Source organism: Nicotiana sylvestris, chromosome 4, assembly GCF_000393655.2.
Source record: "Nicotiana sylvestris chromosome 4, ASM39365v2, whole genome shotgun sequence".
Taxonomy (NCBI): domain Eukaryota; kingdom Viridiplantae; phylum Streptophyta; class Magnoliopsida; order Solanales; family Solanaceae; genus Nicotiana; species Nicotiana sylvestris.
In genome coordinates, this window is record NC_091060.1 from 116,978,964 (window position 1) to 117,001,540 (window position 22,577).

The window sequence follows — 22,577 nt, forward strand, 5'->3', positions numbered from 1 at the left end:
AACCTTGTATACATCTCCTGGATGGTTTCTCCTTCATTCATGGTAAAATTCTCATACTAAGAATACAGTAGTGTTCCTCTGGACCTCTTCACTTGAGGTGTTACTTCATGGGCCACTTGCAAAGTGTCCCAGATTTTCTTAGCAGTGGTACAACTTTGAATTCACTATACCCATCTGGACCCATTCCACACACAAGCCATTTCTTGGCCTTGACATTCTTCTCCCATTTCTTCAAATCTTCAGCAGTGCAGTCAGCTCTTGTCTTTGGCACATCCACTCCTTCAGCATTCTTCTTTGTGATTGCTAGAGGACCATCAGTGACTATGTCCCAGAGTTCATAGTTTTCTCCTATGATGTGATCCATCATCATGTTCTTCTATTAAGAATAGTACTGACCATTAAAAAGTGGAGGCCTAGCAATGGATTGCCCTTCCCAGTTCCCAGGTGGTGCACTCATTTTGATCTTTCCTTAAGGTGTTAGCTTCTTCAAGGATAACCCACTCCGATACCAATTGATGTTTTAAGCGTCAATACCACACAAGAGGGGGGTGATTTGTGTGGTACCCAATTTTCGCTATAGAAGAACCTGGTTCTTCTAGGTGTTCTAACTACTACTATTTGCGAAATAATAAGTACATAAAATAAAGAACACAGAGATTTTTACATGGAAAACACCTGGCTTAAAAGGTGAAAAAACCATGACCTACTATTCAGTAGGATTTTCCCAAACTTCCACTAAAATCACTGAGCCAAAACAACATTTACAAAAACTCTTTGTAAACCTAAGGATTAACTCTAATCCCGTTGTGGCACACAACATCCACTGTTGCAACAACTTCAAGTTAGCTATAACTTGAACACTCTAGGTACCTAATACAATTACTTCTATGAAAGCTGAAAGGTACAACTTTAAACCACCTACTACAATTAAACTAGAATAAAATATAGATACAATGGAACTGATTCTTCTATCTCGTTCAAGTAGCTTCAGGAGTGCACACTCAAATCACACATAAATTGCTTGCAAAATTGCCTTGCTCTTTTGCTCTCAATTTAGTTTAACTTCTGCGTATGTGCATTACCTGTAAAAGAGAACAATCACTGTCATTTGGTAGGTTAGTAATCAGAGTTTGATTGGGGCTCAATTGCTGATCTTCTATCGTAGAAGAGTTCATGAAGATCTCAAACTCTAACACTATCTTTTATCTGAATTCTGTTCTCTTCATATGAGGAGACTTCCTCCCCTTATCTAATATTCAACCTTTTCGATGAGATCAGGAGATATTGTTGCTTGATCAGTAGGACTTATCTTCTTCATGTGCATCTCACATGTATCGGCTGATCATGACTGTGCTTCATAAGATGGACCTGGTCCATGACTGAGTTCATGTGTCATTCTTCAAAACTTCACCTGTTTTGGGCCAACACTATCTAAAATGAAAGATTTGTGGGATGAAATTGATATATTAGTACCTATGTCCTCATGTGATTGCGAGGAGGCTAGATCTTCAGTTGAACATTTAAGGTCACAACGTTTGTTGTAGTTTCTTATGGGCTTAAATGAAAGCTATATTAACATAAAGAGTAATGTACTAGCAAAAAGACTTGTAGCGACTGTTAATGAAGCGTATGCAATAGCTACTCAAAAAGAGAGTCAAAAGTCCTTAGGTGTGGTTAATACACATAGGGAACCACTCACCATACTAGCAGGAAGAGGTCAAGACTTTAAAGGTAAAGGGCCATGGATCATTTGTGAGCATTGTGGATACAAAGGTCACCTTAAGGAAAACTGTTTTAAGATAATTAGCTATCCAACTGATTTCAAAAGCAAGAAAAAAAATCAGACTGGAGGAGGAAAGATTTATACCAACAGTGTGAATGTAAACAATGAGGAAGGCAGGGCTGCAGCAGCTGCGCAAGTACAGTACAAACAGCTAGTCAAGCTGTTGTCAAAACTAGCAACATTAGAGTGTTCCACAAACATGATAGGTATAATTTCCTTGCTAGCAAATGCAGGTATTTGTGATTAGGGGATAGACATAGGAGCAACTCATCATGTCGCATATTGTAAAGACATTTCGAGCAGTGTGAGAATAACTGATGATCAAGGAAGGAATGAAGTGCTATTACCCACAGGAAATAAGGCACAAATAACACACATTGGAGAAGCATCTATACTAGGGAATGAGACAGTTAAAAATGTCTTATATGTACCAGATTTTAAATTCAATATGTTGTTAGTATTAAAACTCACCAGAGATCTCAGTTGCTCAGTCACATTCTTTCCTGATTTCTGCATGTTTCAAGATCTTTACAGTGGTAGGGTGATGGATATTGGTAGAGAACACAATGGATTGTATCTGCTAAAGGAGAACATAACAGTAGTTGCAGCAGGTTTCTTTATGAATAAAGGAGCAGAAAGTAAACTCTGGCACCTGAGATTAGGGCATGCATCATTGAAGTCAATGCAGCATATTTCAGAGTTAAAGAATAAGGTGGATATACAGGTGTAAGAAATTGTCATATTTGTCCATTAGCTAGACAGTGTAGGTTAAAGTTTCCTTCAAGTAACACGAGCTCTACTAGTTCTTTGCAGCTTGTTCACCTAGATGTTTGGGGGGCCCATAGAGTGTCCACTTATGATAAAAAGCATTACTTTATTAGCATTGCGGATGACTACAGTAGATATACCTGGGTATGTTTGATTCATTCAAAGTGTGAAGTGTTAGTTGTAATAAAAAAAAATCTTGCTATGATAAAAAATTAGTTTGGTATGACTGTGAAAGTGTTGATGTCACATAATGGTAGTAAATTCTTTAATTCTCAGTGCAATGATTTATTGACATCTCTGGGAACTATACATCAGAATAGTTGTCCATATACACCTCAACAAATGGCACAGTAGAAAAGAACATAGACATATCCTAGAAGAAGCAAGGGCACTGATGTTCCAAAGTGCAGTGCCAATGAGATTCTAGGGTGAATGTATAAGAACAACAACATATTTGATTAATAAGTTGCCCGCAGAAGTGTTGCAAGGGAAGTGTCCATATGAAGTGTTGCATAACACACCAACAAAGATAGAACACTTAAGGGTATTTGGTTGTTTGTGTTTTGCAAGTAACTTGCCTGGTGGTGATAAGTTTACTCCAAGAGCAAGAAAGTCAGTCCTTATAGGATACTCAGAAACTCAAACGGGGTACAACCTGTATGATTTAGATAGCAGAAGAGTATTCATTAATAGAGATGTCTCATTCAGGGAACAAGTATTTCCCTTCAAGGAAGGAACTCAGATCACTGTAAATATATTTCCATGTGCTGAACCTCATGTGACAAATGACTTTTTGCCTGAACAATTGGTGCAAGGTTCTTCCAATAAGGAACAGGCAACCACTGAAGACTCAAACTTCTCCACAGCCCATGATCAAATTGAACCTGCCCATGATCATGTCTCACCTACACCCGTCATGGAATCAACAATTGTAGCATACACTCAGACAATGGAACCAACTGAGACCACAGTGGATTCAGTTGATACTTTTACTATGCATCAGTCTATAGAACAAGTTGGAGTGCAACTTGTCACAGATCCAGACTTAAGCCAATCATATATAGAGCAAGTACATACTGATGAAACTGGTGTCAGGATATCTAGCAGATACAAGACCTTCCATATGGCTGAAGGACTATGTTACACCCTCAAACACTCAGAATCATCCTCATTGTATCTCAAACATTGTGTCCTACTCTCATTTGTCAGCCAATTACAAGGCCTATTGGGTGTGTTCTCTGCAACGGTTGAACTAAAGAACTTCAAGGAAGCTTGTCAGGATAAAAACTGGGTAGAAGCAATGTCACAAGAGATTAAAGCTCTTGAGGACAATGCATCATAAGAACTTGTTGACCTGCCTGCAGGAAAAAGGGCCATAGGATCCAAATGGGTGTTTAAGATAAAGTATAAGGCAAATAGGGAAATAGAAAGGTACAAGGCTCGATTAGTAGCAAAAGGTTATACACAACAAGAAGGGTTGGACTATCATGAGACCTTTTCCCTGTAGCTAAAATGGTTACTGTTAGAACAGTCATAAGCGTAACAACCTCTAGAGGATGGAATCTGTTCCATATTAATGTCAACAATGCCTTTTTTGCAAGGGGATCTTTATGAAGATGTTTACATGGAACTGCTACAGGGTTTCCAGAGACAATGGGAGTATAAGGTCTGCAAACTACTTAAATCACTATATGGTCTTAAGCATGCTTCAAGGCAATTGAACATCAAATTGATTGAGGCCTTAGTGGAAGTAGGATATCATTAGAGTGCTTCTGATCATTCACTCTTCACTAAGAACACAAAATCTAACATTGTTGTTATCTTAGTATATGTGGATGACTTGCTTATCACTAGGAGCAATGCAGAACTGATAGATGAAGCCAAACAGACACTACATAACTCCTTTAAAGTTAAGGATCTAGGGGATCTAAGATATTTCCTTGGTATTGAGGTTCTACGATCAAAGAAAGGGATCCTGCTCACACAAAGGAAGTATGCCCTTCAGTTGATATCAGAAGTTGGACTTGCAGGAGCCAAATCAACCTCCACCCCAATAGAGTTTAACCAGAAGTTGACCACTATTGAATATGACAAGCATGTAGGGGTAAATGGAGATGAAGAGCTAGAGGACATAAGGAACTATCAGAAACTTATTGGTAAGTTGATCTACTTGACCATCACCAAACCAGATCTCAGTTTTGCAGTCCAGGTACTCAGTCAGTTCATGCAACATCCCAAACAATCTCATTGGGATGCAACATTGCGAGTGGTGATATATGTAAAGGCAGCATCAGGCCTTGGTATTTTGCTGGGGACAGGGCCTATAGATACATTGTCTGCTTATTGTGATTTAGACTGGGCCTCCCATCCTAATACTAGGAGATCTGTCACAGGGTATGTCATCAAACTGGGAGATTCTTTACTTTCATGGAAGTCAAAGAAGCAACAAACTTGTAACACTCCTCAAATTTATATAAATTTCAAGACTCGCTAAATATAGAATCTAATTTTTTTAATCTTGCCTTGAGTGCACAACAAAAGAAAATAATTTGTTTTTCTTCTTTATGGATTTAAACCCTTGTGATTTATTTTTGAGTTACTTCCCTATTTATAAATAGTTAGATATATAATTATGAGAATATTAATAATTTAATATTTTTAATTATTAAAAGTGGGTATCTTAATTATTAGTTAAGTAAAGAAAAAAAAACAAATAACAAAAGAAAATTGGAGGGACATTCCTAAGCCCATAAAATGTTGTTGAAAAAAAAGGCTTAAGGCTTCAAAGCCTATCTTTGGACATAAAGGAGATCAAAAAAAAAGAAAGCATCACGAGTAAAAATTCGCACAAGGAACAGAACATTGTTATGTTACGCAGCAAACGCAACAAACACAGGCAACAAAGAAAATCGTAAGGTTCTTTAAAAACCACTAATTCTTGAATTCAGAATCGATTGTTTTACTAGTGTCAATTGGACTGGGGTCTACGTATTAGCTCGAGAAGGTTTGAGGTGAGTTGATACAACCCTTTACTAAAGTGGTTTAACTCACAAAAGTACGCGTACAAGGTGTGTGATGAATTATTTAAAAGAGTTTATATTTACTTAATTGGAGCGAGTGAGTACCTATTAACTTAGAATTGTTCTAGCAAAAGTTTAGATGATTTATTATGATATACGTGCATAAATTTTCAGATTTTTGTGTTATTCTTATATGATATTTTCATGTTGAAAACTTATAAATAAGCAAGAATCTTTAGAAATACTTTTACATGTTTATTTCATTCTTATGCCATGCTTTACATTTAAGGATACCGGCATGAGCATGTACATGATGTTTTATAAAGAAAAGATCTAGACTTGAAAAGTCACAAGAAAAAAGTTTTAGAAAGAAAAGATTTTTGGGAATATCCTTTATTCTGAGAAGGGGTCATCGTCCAGGCCGAGGATCCTGACCAAGGCGTTGACTTCCTGAAACTACTTGTGCCAAAGTAGGGAACACAAGAGCCAAGGGTCTCATTGCTAAGGATTTACTTAGTCATGCTAAGGTATGATACATGAGCGTTGAGAACCATAAAGCGAGTGGTTCCTCGTGGATTGGGTCTATTCGATCAGGTTGGGATCGAACCCGTGCCGATCACACGGTGACTGAAATAGAATTAAGTCAGGATAGTTGGAACTCCCAAAGTAGAAAGTGAAGTATTTTTTTTATAAGAACGAAAAAGAAAAGAATTTCTTTTAGAATATTCATAAACTACTATTATGCTATTATTTTAGAATTATTCTTATAAGCTTTATGTTTTATATGCATTTACAACCTTTGCTCGTAATATATATGTTATTAAAGTTTCGCCCCCTATTGTTGAGACTCACTAGGTACAATGGATGGTACTGACGTTCTCTTTTGGGAACCTACGTTGGTCTGCGGTACAACGTAGGAACCAGTTTTGCAGGCGAGCAGGCTACGGGTTAGGACTTCCTTCTCTTCCAGTGTTATTGGTGAGCTCCACTTTTATTCGTGGAGTATTCCTTTTAGTCATCTTTATGTAGTTATTTCTTTGTTTACTTAGAGAACCGGCCAGAAAATTTCATGTCCTGAGCAGTGCGTCAGTTTATCTGTAGAGGCTTCATAGACATAGTCGTTGGGTTAAGATTTAGATATTTTAGATAATAACTTAGCAGTAATTCAGTAGTTACTGCGAATAAAGTTTTGGAGTTGAATTATTTAAATATTTAAATTAATCAAAAGTATTTGGTTAGAGTATTTTCTTGTTGCATATAAAGTTTAGAGCTATAATTGATTTGATAAGCAGAGATGGTTCGCTCGGTCATGTTTAGCGATCGAGTGTCGGTCCCGGCTTGTTCAGAAAATGGGTCGTGACAAATTTTGTATCAGAGCCTCAGGTTTATGGAGTCCTAGAGGTCTATGAAGCCGTGTTAGTAGAGTCTTGTTTATGGGTATGAAGTGCGCCATACTTATAAATAGGAGGCTACAAGCATTTAGGCAAAGTCTCATTTTTTTTCATATTTTAGATCGTGTAGTAGAGCCTACCTCTAAGAAATTATTTAATGTATTCTCTTCTCCAAATCTCGCAAAAATGGCTCGTACTCGCAACTTTGACACCGACACTCAGGATGCTGCTCAAGAAACTATTGCTACTATTGTGGCTCAAGGTAGAACTAAGAAAGTTTCAACTCAGAAAAGGAAGGGTAAATCCATAAAAGGGGTTCAAGTACCCCGGGTTGAGCATGAAGAAGGGATGGAGCATGATGATCTAGTACCTCAGAATCCAGTGTCGCCCCCAACAACAACTCCGGATCAGACAACTGTATCTCCAGAGGTGAGTCAGATGTTTAATGTTGTCAACAGTGCCATGGAGATGTTTAAAGCCTTTATGGCCAACCAGAATGAGAGAAAAGATGAGATTCCACCTCAATCAAATAGACAGAACAATTCTGAGTCCTCAAGAGTGAATGAATTTTTGAAGTTGAGTCCTCCAGTGTTCCATGGTTCTATAGTTGATGAAGATCCAATGTTGTGGCTGGAGGGTGTCAAGAAAGCCCTCCGAGTGATTAAAGCATTTGATGATGAAGTTGTGGAGCTGGCTGCTTACCAGCTTAGAGATGTGGCTGGGGCTTGGTTTGAGATGAGGGAAAAGGAAAGAGATGAAGATGATGGTCCGCCTACTTGGGAAGAATTTGAAGAGGCCTTCATGGCTAACTTTATCCCAGAAGAGGATAGGGAAGCTATGGCTACAGAGTTCGAACAGCTCAAGCAAGGGAATAAAAATGTGAAAGAGTACTACATGGAATTCATAAGGTTAGCTAAGCATGCTCCTCACATGGTTAAGACAGAAAAAGCAAAGATTCGCAGGTTTGTGGGCGCTTTAGCTTACTACATTAAGAATACGACATCAGCTGCATCGGTAGAGATGATAGCCTTCTCCTCTATTGTGGGATTTTTTGAGCACTTAGAAAAAGATAGACAACATAGGAGAGAAGAAAAAGAGCATAACAAGAAAGCCTGGATAGCAGGTAGGTTTAATGGTACATCTAGCAGAGGTGGAAGGGATTCCTCTAATAAGGAGTCATTAGCACCAGCTCAGTCCAATCATCAGTCAGGTGGTGGGTCTTCCTTCAGAGTACTCAGAGTTATGGAAATCAGTCTCGCTAGAATGAGAATTTTAGGACATCATCCTCGCATAGCCAGAGTCAGCTGAGCAACATTCACACCAACAAGGTGTTTGTAGAACATGTAAGTGACAACATTCAGGTCAGTACAAGCTCGGGTTTCATGGTTGCTGTCATTATGGAGACATTAGCCATATAAAGGCCAACTACCCAAAGTTGAGATGTAATTTCAATGGGGGATCAACTCGTCCTTCTAGTTCCTCAGCTATTGCAGTTGCACCACCTCAGGATCGTGGCTCTCATGATCAGACCGGGCATGGGGCAGGCAAAGGTGCAGATCGAGTTACTCAAAGAGGGGGACAACCCCGTTTGTTTGCCACATTTGATCGTCAGATTGCAGAGGCATCTGCAGAAGTTATTACAGGTATACTTCTAGTCTGCTCACATAAAGCTTATGCCATAATAGATCCAGGTTCAATGTTTTCATATATGACTCCATACTTTGCAATTAACCTCGGTCTAGAACCGGAACAACTTAGTGAATCATTCCTAGTATCTACTCCAGTTGGCATGTCAGTGAAAGTCACAAGAGTCTATAAAGGTTGTATAGTTTCAGTCCAAGGTTGCAACACCAAAGCCGATCTCATAGAGTTAGAAATGGTGGATTTCGATGTGATCATGGGTATGGATTAGTTATCTTCCTGCTATGCCATGTTAGATTGTCATGCCAAGATAGTCAGGTTCTAATTTCCAAATGAAGAAGTCTTAGAGTGGAAGGGTAGTTCAGCATTGCTTGTAGGTAAGTTTATTTCTTACCTTAAGGCACAACGAATGATCGGTAAGGGGTGTCTCGCCTATTTGGCTCACATCATTAATCCAGAATCAGAACCACCAGCTCTTCAGTCAGTGCCAGTTTTTAGATAATTTCAAAAAGTTTTCCCAGATGACCTTCCCGGACTTCCTCCTAAAAGAATCATAGACTTTGGCATTGATCTCATGCCAGGCACTCAGCCCATATCTATAACTCCTTATAGGATGACTCCAGCAGAACTTAATGAGTTGAGAGAACAATTGAAAGACCTTCTTGACAAGGCTTCATCAGGCCAAGTGTTTCACCGTGGGGTGCCCCGGTCCTGTTTGTCAAGAAGAAAGATGGGTCTCTCGGAATGTGCATTGACTATCGGCAGTTGAATAAAGTTACCATTAAGAACAAGTACTCACTACCAAGAATTGATGATTTATTTGATCAACTTCAGAGTGCAAAGTACTTTTCAAAAATAGACTTGAGGTCGGGGTACCATTAGTTGAGAATCAGAGAAGAGGATATATCTAAAACAATTTTTAGAACTCGCTACGGGCACTATGAATTTCTAGTGATGTCCTTCAGGTTGACAAATTCTCCAGCTGCATTCATGGACCTCATGAATAAAGTTTTTAAGCCATTCCTGGATACCTTCATTATTGTGTTTATAGATGATATTTTGGTGTACTCTATGAGCAAGGAATATCATGCAGAACACCTTAGAATAGCCTTGCAGACCTTGAAGGACAATAAACTTTATGCCAAGTTTTCAAAATGTGAGTTCTGGCTGCAGTCAATGGAATTCTTAGGCCACGTGGTATCTAGTGAAGGCATAAAAGTAGACCCTCAGAAGACAGAAGCAGTCAAAAACTGGCCAAGGACAACAACGCCAACCGAAATCAGAAGTTTCTTGGGGTTAGCTGGCTACTATAGAAGGTTTGTAGAGGGGTTTTCTTCACTTGCAACTCCATTAACTAAGTTGACCCAGAAAGCAGTTAAGTTCCAGTGATCAGGCGCTTGTGAGCAGAGTTTTCAAGAGTTAAAGAAGAGGTTAACCACTGCACATGTATTAACCTTGCAGACAGGTTCGGGTGGGTTCATAGTGTATTGTGATGCCTCCAGAGTTGGTCTCGATTGTGTTCTTATGCAAAATGGAAAAGTTATTGCTTATGCTTCTAGGCAGTTAAAGAATCATGAAAAGAATTATCCCACACATGACTTGGAAGTTGCATCAGTAGTGTTTGCATTAAAGATATGGTGACATTACCTTTATGGCAAGCATTCTGAAGTGTTTACAGATCACAAGAGCCTCAAATACATTTTCAAGCAAAAAGAATTAAATTTGAGACAGAGAATGTGGCTCGAACTATTGAAAGATTATGACATCAATATTCTTTATCACCCGGCAAAGCTAATGTGGTAGCAGATGCACTTAGTAGGAAGTCAATGGGTGTCTTGGCTCATCTTGCAGTACAAAGGCGATCTTTGGTCCGAGAAATTCAAAAACTAGCAAATGATGGAATTAGATTGGATGAGACCGAAGAAGGAGGTATAACTACTTATGCCTTAGCGCAATCCTCCCTTGTTGCGCATGTTAAGGCTAAGCAAGACGAAGATCCGTACTTCATGAAGTTAAAAGAAGGAGTCAGAAACAAAGAAATCACTGCTTTCACTCTAGGAAGTGACATAGTTTTAAAGTTGAATGATCAGTTATGTGTGCGTGATGTAGATGGTCTTAGGAAGACCATAATGGAGGAAGCTCACGGTTCGAGGTACTCTATCCACCAGGTGCTACCAAAATATATCTAGATTTGAAAGAGTTGTATTGGTGGAAAGGCATGAAGAAGCAAGTAGCAGATTATGTGGCTAAATGTTTGAATTGCCAGCAAGTCAAAGTCGAGCATCAAAGACCTGTTGGCCTAGCTCAAGATATAGAGATACCACAATGGAAATAGGAGATGATTAATATGGATTTCGTAGTAGGTCTACCTCACACATACCGTAAGCATGATTCAATTTGGGTTATTGTAGACCGGCTGACAAAGTCCGCGCATTTCCTACCAGTAAAGACGACAGATTCTGTAGAGCAGTATGCGTAGTTGTACATCAAAGAAATAGTCTGATTGCATGGTACTCCAATTTCAATCATATCTGATAGAGGCCCTCAGTTCACGGTGCATTTTTGGCAGGCATTTAAGAAAAGATTAGGTACCAAGGTCAATTTAAGCACCGTTTTCCATCCATAGACCGATGGCCAGGCAGAAAGGACCATTCAGACTCTCAAAGATATGTTGCGTGCGTGTGTTATAGATTTTGGAGGTAATTGGGATGATCACTTGCCACTTATAGAATTTGTACAATAACAGCTATCAGGCCAGCATTGGTATGGCTCCTTATGAAGCATTGTATGGGCGGAGATGTAGGTCTCCAATTAGTTGGTTTGAACCAGCAGAGGTGCCGTTGATTGGTCTAGAGTTTGTTTCTGAGGCCTTGGAGAAAGTTCAGCTAATTAGAGAAAGACTTAAAGCGACTCAGAGTCGTCAAAAGTTTTATTCTGACAAGAGACATCGTGAGTTAGAGTTCATGGTTGGTGATAAGGTATTTTTGAAAGTTTCACCAATGAAAGGAGTTATGAGGTTTGGTAAGAAAGGGAAACTTAGCTCTAAATTTATCGGACCTTATGAAATTCTGGAAAAGAAAGGAAACGTGACTTATAAGCTAGCGCTACCCGTTGAGTTGTCCTCTGTTCATCCTGTCTGTCATGTGTCTATGCTTAGAAAGTACATTCATGATGAGTCGCATATAATACCTGCCGATACTATAGAAATTAAATAAGGCTTGACTTATGAAGAGGTACCTATAGAAATTCTCGATAGGCAAGTAAGAAAGTTGAGAACGAAAAATTTAGCATCGGTAAAATTTTTGTGGAGTAATCATGATTCAAAAGAGCCTACGTGGGAGGTCGAGGAAGATTTGAGAAAGAAATATCCATATTTATTTGAGGAAAAAGGTATGTGAACCTTAGTTTGGTTTGACATTTATACTTCATTATTAAATACAAGTTAGCAAGTGTTTCTGCCCTTCCTAGATTATACTTAGTTGTTGCAGTAATCTAGTTTATGCCGTAGTATATTTAATTCATTAAAGTGATTTACTTGTGCTAAAGTTGTTGTGCTTTAGATTCTTGTTAGTTATTGTGGTACTTCCTTGCCAGAGTGTGAGTAATTAATTTATGAGCCGCGTATGATGCCTATGAATGACCTGTTATGGTATATTTGGTTGTTGTTGATGTAGTTGTGGTATTTGTGACAGGGAATATTTTTTTTTGGATAGTCCAATTTACAAGGGAAACTCTGCCAAATTTTTTGAAAATTTAGGAAGTTAGCCAAAATTTTGGGTCCCTTGGAAGAATGAGTAGTGCTAAGAAAACTTAAAGAGGTTCAAGGACCTAAATAATGATTGTTAGCTTAAGAATAAGGCCCTATCAACATTCGAGGACAAATGTTTTTAAGGAGAGAAGATTGTAACACTCCTCAAATTTATATAAATTTCAAGACTCGCTAAATATAGAATGTAATTTTTTTTTAATCTTTCCTTAAGTGCACAACAAAAAAAATAATTTTTTTTCTTCTTTATGGATTTAAACTCTTGTGATTGATTTTTGAGTTACTTTCCTATTTATAAATAGTTTGATATATAATTATAGGAATATTAATAATTTAATATTTCTAATTATTAAAAGTGGGTATCATTAATTATTAGTTAAGTAAAGAAAAAAAAATTGGAGGGATATTCCTAAGCCCATAAAGTGCTGTTGGAAAAAAAAGGTTTAAGACCTTAAAAGCCTAACCTTGGACATAAAGGAGATCAAAAAGAAAGAAAGCAGTAGGAGTAAAAATTCGCACAAGGAACAGAACGATGTTCTGTTATACAACAAACGCAGCAAACTCATGCAACAAAAAGAAGATCGTAGGGTTCTTTACAACCACTAATTCTTAAATTAAGAATCGATTATTTGACTGGTGTCAATTGGACTGGGGTCTACGTATTGGCTCGAGAAGTTTTGAGGTGAGTTGATACAACCTTTTACTAAAGTGGTTTAACTCACAAAAGCATGCATACAAGGTGTTTGATGAATTGTTTAAAAAGTTTATATTTATTTAATTGGAGCGAGTGAGTGCCTATTAACTTAGAATTATTCTAGAAAAATTTTAGACGATTTATTATGATATACTTGCATAAATTTTCAAATTTTTGTGTTATTCTTATATGCTATTTTCATGTTGAAAATGTATGAAGAAGCAAGAATCTTTAGAAATACTTTTACATGTTTATTTTATTCTTATGTCATGCTTTACATTTAAGGATACCAGCATGAGCATGTACATGATGGTCTATAAAGAAAATATCTAGACTTGAAAAGTCACAAGAAAAAGTTTTAGAAAGAAAAGTTTTTTGGGAGTATCCTTTATTCTGAGAAGGGGTCATCGTCCAGGCTGAGGGTCCTAACCAAGGCGTTGACTTCCTGAAACTACTTGTGCCAAAGTAGAGAGCACACGAGCCAAGGGTCTCATTGCTGAGGATTTACTTAGCCATGCTAAGGTATGATACATGAGCGCTGAGAACCATGAGGCGAGTGACACCTCGTGGATTGGGCCTATTAGATCAGGTTGGGATCGAACCCGTACCGATCACACGGTGACTGAAACAGAATTAAGTCAGGATAGTTGGAACTCCCAAAGTATAAAGTGAAGTATTTTTTTTATAAGAAAGAAAAAAGAAAAGAATTTCTTTTAGAATATTCATATACTGCTATTAGGCAATTATTTTATAATTATTCTTATAAGCTTTATGTTTTACATACATTTAGAACCTTTGCTGGTAATGTATAAGTTATTAAAGTTTCGCCCCTGTTGTTGAGACTTATTGAGTACAATGGATGGTATTGACGTTCTCTTTTGGGAGTCTACGTTGGTCTGCAGTACAACGTAGGAACCGATTTTGCAGGCGAGCAGGCTACGGGTTAGGACTTCCTTCTCTTCCAGTGTTATTGGTGAGCTCCACTTTTATTCGTGGAGTGTTTCTTTGAGTCATCTTTATTTACTCATTTCTTTGTTTACTTAGAGAATTGGCCAGGAAATCTCATCTCCTGAGCAGTGCGTCAGTTTATCTGTAGAGGCTTCATAGACATAGTCGTTGGGTTAAGATTCAGATATTTTAGATAATAACTTAATAGTAATTCAGTAGTTACTACGGATAAAGTTTTGGAGTTGAATTATTTAAATATTTAAATTAATCAAAAGTATTTGGTTAGAGTATTTCCTTGTTGCATATAAAGTTTGGAGTTATAATAGATTTGATAAGCAGAGATGGTTCGCTCGGTCATGTTTAGTGATCGAGTGTCAGTCTCGGCTTGTTCAGAAAATGGGTCGTGACAAAACTGTCAATCGAAGCTTAGCTGAAGCAGAGTACAGGATTTTAGCAGCTGCTGCTGCAGAAATCACATGGTTCTTAGGACTGCTTAACGAACTGCAGGTCCAGGTTCAGCAATCAGTATCTTTACATTGTGATAGCAAGGCAGCCCTGCAAATAGCTGCTAATCTTATATTCCATGAATGCACTAAGCATATCGAGATCGATTGTCATTTTGTTCGAGAAAAGATCAAGAATGGCCAGTTGGCACCACAATACATCTCTACGAGTTTGCAGTTGGCTGATCTCATAACCAAAGGCTTGGGTTCATCACAACACCACTTCCTTTTGTCCAAGCTTGGTATGCTCAATGTGTTTCAACCCCCCTGTAACAGCCCAGCCAGCTAGTGATATTGTCCGCTCTGGGCCTAGGTGTTTACGAGTTTAAAACGCATCACTAGGGTCTAAGGCTTTTTAACTTATATACCCAGCATTCCTCTTGTGTTTTACCGATGTGGGACTCTGTCTAAATTCTGGGGTGTTACATACACCCCCTCTTATAGACTCAGCGTCCTCGCTGAGGTTTGCCCCACCGCATGGGATTTTCCTAGACTCAGCACTGAGGTTTGCCCCACCTAATCGGGATTTGCCTAAACTCAGTTGAACTCTGACCCACCATCGGCAAGGTTGACACAAGAGTGGCTTTGATACCATCTGTAACAGCGCAGCCCGCTAGTGATATAGTCCGCTCTGGGCCTAGGCCCCCACAGATTTAAAATGCATTACTAGGGTCTAAGGCTTGTTAACTTATATACTCAGCATTCCTATTGTGTTTTGCCGATGTGAGACTCTCTTTAAAGCCTGGAGTATTACCCCCCCCCCCCCCCCGCTTGTAGGGGAGTATTGTTATAGAAACTAGACTGAGGTGTATTTGTAGTTAGTTGAGGGACTAAAGTGTAAATAGAAAAAGATGGTTAGTTAGAGTCAGTTATGTGGTGTATAAAGGGGACCACACTCACGTGTAATAGATAGATGAAATAACACTTTCAGCTCTTCTTCTCCATCTCATTTTGCATCTCCCATTTCTTCTACCCTTCTTCTTCAACATTGCTTGCTTGCATGTGTGTAGAATTTATCAAGTGGGAGCTCAATTTGCAACGAGCTGTTAAATGATAAAAGTTAGCAATTAAACCATACATATGGGCAATAAAAATATTTTGTTAGATGGTTTTGGTTTGGATTATTGTGCCTGATATAAGTAGTTTTTTCAATTAAATCAGTTTTCTTAATCAAAATCAATGTTTGGTAACTGTAAAAATGTCAATTTTTCAAAACAGACTAGCTTCTATTTGATTAGTTAAATCAATTCTTTATCATTACTTTATAAAATAATTAGCATAGTTCTATATATATAAACCAGACCAAACAAGTAACTGCAAATTAAAGAAAAGAAAGGCAAAAGAAATCTCTAGAGCTAGGGTATAATAACGTCGCAAAACTTGGTTATTAATGTTGTACAATTTTATTTATAACCTTACACTACAAAATGGGACATATCACATATACCACTTTTAAAGGGAGTTTCAAGAAGCACCAAAAGAGAGAAACAGGTCGATAATAATATCCCTACAGGCTACAGCCAATACAAACAACAAACAACAACGGCCCAGTATAATCCCGCTAGTGGGGTTTGGGGAGGGTAATATGTACGCAGACCTTATCTCTGCCTCGAAGGGTAGAGAGGCTGTTTCCAGGAGACCCTCGGCTCAATGATGAGATTAATTAAGCAAATATTAATACACCTCTAAACGGCAATTTTGGGTCTTAAACTACCCCCAATACTCTAGGACTTACCCTTTAAAAGAATGACATACTTAATTATTATCAGTACAATTTCGAATTTCGAATTTACTCCAAAACCAAAAAGAAATAAATAAGTACTCCCTCCGGTCCAAATTAAGTGATTTTTTGAATGTTTTCACACAGATTAAAAAATTCATCTTTTAGCATTAATTAGCAATGGAATTGACCATATTAACCTTTACTATCTCACATAAACACTCCTAACACATATTCTAGCACTATTTACTCCAAGGACAATGTAGGAAAAAAATAATTAATTCATTCTTAAAATCGAAAAAAATCATTTATTTTGGACAGCAAAAAAAAGGCAAAAAAATCACTTATTTTATAAGGGAAGGAGTACTACTCTATATTGTATTCATTAATTAGCGTGGCGCTACAATCACTTTGTTCAATAAAAACTTATAAAATAAACTCTTTACTATTTAAATGTATAGCTCCATTTATTTCCTCTTTAGTTTCTCAAGAACTGTCTCACTCTATAGGAAAAAACAACACACACACTCAACTCTCAATCTCCTCCGCCACCACCACCAACCACCAGCCACCGCCATCAACCACCGCTTACCACCGTCATGAAACAACAAGAAAATGCAAAAACGCCTAAAGCTTTTGTTTCATGCTAGTGACCATCTTCACCACCACCATTAGTAGCTAGCTAGCGCCACCGTGTAGGGCGGAGCAAGGAGGAGGAACTCATTATCTCGGTAAGGAATCTCAGAAAATAACTTTAATAAGTAGCATTTTTAGCAGTAAAAGTTTCATTAAAAATACTATACACAAGAACTTTAAGTTTCACATGCATGGTAAATTTTTCAACTAGAGTTAGTGTGAGTTTGAAGCAAAACTCCATCAGCAAACAACAACCTCTTTAATCTTTCACATGCATGTTGTCTCCTAGAGTAAACTTTCAAACACCATTCTACTAGAATCCCATTTCTTGTTTTTCACTGTTTTCTCCATTTCCAAAAAGCTCAATAATGGAGAAGAAAAACCACCATTTTCTCACCTCTTCTTCTTCAGCAACTTTCACTTCATGTTATTTCTTGTTTTTCTTCTTCTTTTGGGTAAGTTTGAGTCCAAAAACAGTAGTTTTAGTTAGCTCTGTTTCATCTGATGGACAAGCCCTGCTTTCTCTTCTTAAAGCAGCTGACCCTTACGCAAAATCATCTTCTTCTGTGCTTTCTTCTTGGAATCCTTTAAGTTCAACTCCATGTTCTTGGCAAGGGATTACTTGTTCTCCTCAAGAAAGAGTTATTTCACTTTCTATCCCAAATACATTCCTCAATCTCTCTTATTTACCCTCTGAACTCTCTGCCCTTTCTTCTCTGCAGCTTCTTAATCTTTCTTCTACTAATATCTCTGGTACTATTCCTCCATCATTTGGTTCTTTCTCTCATCTTAGGCTTTTAGACCTTTCTTCTAATTCTATTTATGGGTCTATTCCCTCAGAACTTGGTGGGCTTACTTCACTTCAATTCTTGTTCTTGAATTCAAATAGATTGACTGGTAAGATCCCGCCTCAGCTTGCTAATCTTTCTTCCCTAGAAATCCTTTGTCTTCAAGATAATCTCCTCAATGGGTCAATTCCATCACAGTTAGGGTCCTTGTTGTCACTCCAGCAGTTTAGGATTGGGGGAAATCCATATTTGACTGGTGAAATTCCTGCACTATTAGGCCTGCTCACCAATCTTACAATGTTTGGTGCCGCGGCCACCGGTCTTTCTGGTGTTATTCCACCCACATTTGGGAATTTGATCAATCTTCAAACACTGGCAATTTATGATACTGAGGTATTCGGTTCGATACCGCCTGAACTTGGGATGATATCAGAGCTGAGGTATTTGTATCTGCATATGAATAAGCTCACTGGTTCAATCCCTCCTCAGTTGGGTAAGTTACAAAAGCTAACTAGCTTGCTTTTATGGGGAAATTCATTAACTGGACCTATTCCGGCTGAGGTTTCGAATTGTTCATCCCTTGTGATTCTTGATGTTTCTGCAAATGAATTGTCCGGTGAAATTCCTGGTGACTTGGGGAAGCTATCGGTTCTTGAACAGCTTCATTTGTCTGATAATGCATTTACTGGTTCTATACCGTGGCAGTTAAGTAACTGCACTAGCCTAACAGCTCTTCAGCTTGATAAGAACCAACTATCGGGGCAAATTCCGTGGCAAGTTGGTAAGTTAGAGTACTTGCAGAGTTTTTTCTTGTGGGGGAATTCAGTTTCAGGTACCATTCCAGCTGCTTTTGGAAACTGTACTGAGCTCTATGCGCTAGATCTTTCGAGGAACAAGCTTACCGGATCGATCCCTGAGGAGATATTTAATTTGAAGCAGCTGAGTAAATTGTTGCTTCTTGGGAATTCGTTAACAGGAAGATTGCCTCGGAGTGTTGCGAGATGCCAGTCTCTAGTGAGGTTGAGGCTCGGAGAGAATCAGCTTTCAGGACCAATTCCTAAGGAGATCGGTCAATTGCAGAACCTCGTGTTTCTTGATTTGTACATGAACCATTTCTCTGGTGGCTTGCCTTCTGAAATTTCCAACATTACGGTTCTTGAGCTGTTGGACGTTCACAACAATTACCTAACTGGGGAAATACCAGACGAGATGGGAGAGCTTGTGAATTTAGAGCAGCTTGATCTGAGCAGGAACAGCTTCACTGGTGAGATCCCTTCAAGTTTTGGCAATCTCAGTTACTTGAACAAACTTATTCTCAGCAATAATCTGCTTACTGGTCAAATTCCAAAGTCTTTTAAGAACTTGCAGAAGTTAACTCTACTTGATTTGAGCTCGAATAGTTTTTCTGGTGAGATTCCATCTGAGCTTGGTTATGTCACAAGCTTAACAATCAGTTTGGATTTGAGCTCGAATCGTTTTACTGGTGAACTTCCTGAAACGTTGTCTGGTTTGACACAGTTGCAATCTCTTGATATTTCTCATAATTTGTTGAGTGGAAGGATCATAATTCTTAGCTTCCTGACCAGCCTTACTTCCCTGAATGTTTCGTACAACAATTTCTCGGGGCCGATTCCAGTCACACCGTTCTTTAGAACTCTCAATTCATATTCTTTTCTGGATAATTCAAAGCTCTGTCAATCTATTGATGGTTCTAGTTGTTCTTCACATATAATGGGAAAGAACGGGTTGAAGTCAGCGAAAACCATAGCCTTGGTTGCGGTAATTCTGACTTCTGTAGCCATAGCAGTTGTGGCTACTTGGATTATTGTGACGCGAAACCACATATATGTGTTTCAGAAGTCTCAAGGCATGTCGGCCTTCTCTGTCGGTGCAGAAGATTTTTCCTACCCATGGACTTTCATCCCCTTTCAAAAGTTCAATTTTACCATCGACAACATCTTGGATTGCTTGAAAGATGAAAACATCATTGGAAAGGGCTGTTCAGGTGTTGTTTATAAAGCAGAAATGCCTAATGGCGACGTGATTGCAGTGAAGAAACTTTGGAAAACAAAGAAAGATGAGGAGCCAGTAGATTCTTTTGCTGCAGAAATTCAAATTCTTGGACATATTAGGCATCGGAACATAGTGAAGTTATTGGGATATTGTTCAAATAGGAGCGTTAAGCTTCTACTCTACAACTACATTTCAAATGGCAATCTTCACCAGCTCTTGCAAAGTAACAGAAACTTGGAGTGGGAAATTAGGTATAAAATTGCAGTTGGATCAGCTCAAGGCCTTGCTTATCTGCACCAGGACTGTGTTCCGGCCATTCTTCATAGAGATGTCAAGTGCAATAATATACTGCTCGACTCCAAGTTCGATGCTTATATAGCAGATTTTGGACTCGCAAAGCTAATGAATTCGCCAAACTATCACCACGCAATGTCTAGTGTAGCAGGGTCTTATGGATATATTGCTCCAGGTACATAACTTTTCATCTTCTGCTTCTCATCATAAACGTTGAAATATATTTACCGGCCAGTCCATCAAAGTTACTTAACAAACACGTTGCACTTTGCATGTTGTAAATATATCATGATAATTTTCAAATGTTTGATTTACGAGTCATAGTTCGTTGAGTGTGACACAAATGCTTGTTGACTTTGCAGAATACGGATACACGCTGAATATAACAGAAAAGAGCGATGTCTATAGTTATGGAGTGGTGCTGCTGGAAATACTTAGTGGTCGTAGTGCTGTTGATTCTCAGATAGGTGATGGGCTACACATCGTCGAGTGGGTAAAGAAGAAGATGGGAAGCTTTGAACCAGCTGTTACAGTTCTTGACGCTAAGTTACAAGGTTTAACGGATCAAATGGTGCAAGAAATGCTGCAAACGCTTGGAATAGCGATGTTCTGTGTGAACTCATCGCCGGCTGAAAGACCAACAATGAAAGAAGTGGTGGCACTTTTAATGGAAGTGAAGAGTTCACCTGAAGAATTTGGGAAAACTTCTCAACCTCTAATAAAACAGTCCTCAACTTAAAGCTGATTATTTTTGTTTTATTTTCTGTTTTTTTCTTTGACTAAGAGGAGTAGGAATTAATTTTCTTTAATTCCCAAGATATTAGGTAGCAAGTCAACCTATTGTTGGAAGGAGAGGAAAGCTCTTGTTCCTAGTATTGGATAATGTCTTGGGATTCTCTGTACAGATTTCAGAAACATTGGTGTAGTTCATTTGCTTCTTCATTTCTTCCTATCCATTTTTATGCTGAGATTTTATATTTTAGCTTAAGCTGATTGAAGTTGCATCATATGTGATTTTAATCCACCATAGAGATAAGAGGAATTTTTAAAAGAAAAAAATAAACTAGACAACAAAAAGCAGTAACTCTTAAAACCAAAGATAAATGCTCATGTAATGACAGTAATTGTCAAGATTTTTATGATATAATAAGAAATCTTTCTGAAAGCAGCCATGGGCACCTTAGCTCACCCATGTTTTTTTTTTTTTTTTGGGGTTGAAATTTTCAGGCAGGATTTATGGAATAATTCATTGAAGGTATTAAAAGTCAAGATCACATTTTCTGAATCTGTGGAAACAGAGAGAGCACTTCATAATTTGGACACATACTAAACTGTCTGTAAGTTGCCAATATAGAGACAAAGGGGAACACAAATTTCATTTTCTGTGAAGGAAAAAGTGGAGTAGAGGGAGCATTTAGACAACTCCCACTATTTGACCTTAAAGTTTCAATACAAACTCACTTACTTTTATATTCCAAACAAATAGTTTGTAATATCCCAAGAAGTGGTTAAAATGATCTTCTGAACCATGCCAAAAGGTGATTACATCACAACCTTTGAACTTGAAATTACCAGCAAAGAAAGCAAAAAATTGTAGCCAATAAAAGATGTTTGATGAATCTTATGAATGCAGGAAATAATATAGTATTTTGTTGGCCAAATAAGAAAAAGCAAATCAAGACATTACATATTTATGTAGGACCAAGTAAGCAAATGAGGGGGAACAAACAGATGTAGACCATGCCTTCATCTCCATTACCCACATGACTTGAAGGATAGGATATATCATATAGTATGTGATATCTGATACTAGTAACTACAACAACAACAACAACAACCCAGTGTAATCCCACAAGTGGGGTCTGGGAGGGTAATATGTACGCAGACCTTACCTCTACCCCGAGGGGCAGAGAGGCTGTTTCCAGGAGACCCTCGGCTCAAAGAGGCAACAAGATACACTATATTAGTACTATCAATAGACTCATAATAAAACAACATAAAGTACCATAAAATCCATAACATAACATAAATACCATACAAAACAAAGTACCAGCAATATAAGAGGTATAGGAAATACGAGAATCTGATACTAGTAACTGCACATAAAAAATATATATATATATATTAAAATTTCTCTATTTGGAAGAATGGTCTGGTCAAAACCAAATCTAATAAGATCCTGGAATTCAGTTTTAGCTTCTTTGTCAGTTTCTTCCCATCACTTCTTTGATGATGACTCTGTCCATATGCAATGTATATACTTTTTGAAACAAAAAGGTGTAGCAATAATTAGTAGAAGAAGCTATATTAAATGTTAAACAATTCCCAAATTGCAACTAAGTTTGAAAAAATTATTATTGCCAGTTTTTGCTCTCAGCACCAAACATATTTTGCTTCATACCAAGTACATTCAATTAACCTTGCTACAATTTTGGTTAGGAGTGCTCTACCATGTTAGAGAGCATGTAACGCGGACTCGAATTAGTCGAGCTTTGCGGTGTTGTTAAACCAAAGAAGAAGAAAAAATGTTGCTTTTAATATAATTACCTCTTTTTCTTCACGAGAGATGTAATTTTAAGAACAAAATGTTCAAAAAAACTGTCCAGTCTGGA

The 22,577-nt window shown here is 38.0% G+C and overlaps 4 protein-coding genes across 4 annotated transcripts; all 4 read left to right on the top strand.

Annotated features, from left to right (window-relative positions):
* Positions 1-1,550: 1,550 nt before the first annotated feature.
* Positions 1,551-3,893, top strand: LOC138890051 (uncharacterized). The gene is made up of 3 exons (XM_070173401.1): positions 1,551-2,016; positions 2,242-2,509; positions 3,122-3,893. The coding sequence occupies exons 1-3, from the start codon at positions 1,551-1,553 to the stop codon at positions 3,891-3,893; spliced, it is 1,506 nt and encodes a 501-aa protein (XP_070029502.1).
* Positions 3,894-4,136: 243 nt separating this feature from the next.
* LOC138890052 (uncharacterized mitochondrial protein AtMg00810-like) lies at positions 4,137-5,045 on the top strand. Its single transcript, XM_070173402.1, has 2 exons — positions 4,137-4,264; positions 4,406-5,045. Exons 1-2 carry the CDS (start codon positions 4,137-4,139, stop codon positions 5,043-5,045), a joined length of 768 nt encoding a protein of 255 aa, XP_070029503.1.
* A 2,103-nt stretch (positions 5,046-7,148) lies between these two features.
* LOC138890053 (uncharacterized) lies at positions 7,149-9,372 on the top strand. Its single transcript, XM_070173403.1, has 3 exons — positions 7,149-8,172; positions 8,324-8,863; positions 9,125-9,372. Exons 1-3 carry the CDS (start codon positions 7,149-7,151, stop codon positions 9,370-9,372), a joined length of 1,812 nt encoding a protein of 603 aa, XP_070029504.1.
* Positions 9,373-17,140: 7,768 nt separating this feature from the next.
* Positions 17,141-20,907, top strand: LOC104248977 (LRR receptor-like serine/threonine-protein kinase RGI5). Its single transcript, XM_009805341.2, has 2 exons — positions 17,141-20,140; positions 20,328-20,907. Exons 1-2 carry the CDS (start codon positions 17,239-17,241, stop codon positions 20,702-20,704), a joined length of 3,279 nt encoding a protein of 1,092 aa, XP_009803643.1. The 5' UTR covers positions 17,141-17,238; the 3' UTR covers positions 20,705-20,907.
* Positions 20,908-22,577: the final 1,670 nt, after the last annotated feature.

Excerpts from the sequence above, each read along its gene's own strand:
- LOC138890052 (XM_070173402.1), top strand. The coding sequence starts at position 4,137 with ATGCCTTTTTTGCAAGGGGATCTTTATGAAGATGTTTACATGGAACTG. Across the intron at positions 4,265-4,405 it reads GGTCTTAAGCATGCTTCAAG|GAGCAATGCAGAACTGATAG; the intron begins GCAATTGAACAT and ends GCTTATCACTAG.
- LOC138890053 (XM_070173403.1), top strand. The coding sequence starts at position 7,149 with ATGGCTCGTACTCGCAACTTTGACACCGACACTCAGGATGCTGCTCAA. Across the intron at positions 8,173-8,323 it reads TCAGTCCAATCATCAGTCAG|GTCAGTACAAGCTCGGGTTT; the intron begins GTGGTGGGTCTT and ends GACAACATTCAG. Across the intron at positions 8,864-9,124 it reads GGATTTCGATGTGATCATGG|ATGACCTTCCCGGACTTCCT; the intron begins GTATGGATTAGT and ends AAGTTTTCCCAG.
- LOC138890051 (XM_070173401.1), top strand. The coding sequence starts at position 1,551 with ATGGGCTTAAATGAAAGCTATATTAACATAAAGAGTAATGTACTAGCA. Across the intron at positions 2,017-2,241 it reads TTCCTTGCTAGCAAATGCAG|TATTAAAACTCACCAGAGAT; the intron begins GTATTTGTGATT and ends ATATGTTGTTAG. Across the intron at positions 2,510-3,121 it reads AATAAGGTGGATATACAGGT|TAACTTGCCTGGTGGTGATA; the intron begins GTAAGAAATTGT and ends GTGTTTTGCAAG.
- LOC104248977 (XM_009805341.2), top strand. The coding sequence starts at position 17,239 with ATGGAGAAGAAAAACCACCATTTTCTCACCTCTTCTTCTTCAGCAACT. Across the intron at positions 20,141-20,327 it reads TTATGGATATATTGCTCCAG|AATACGGATACACGCTGAAT; the intron begins GTACATAACTTT and ends TTGACTTTGCAG.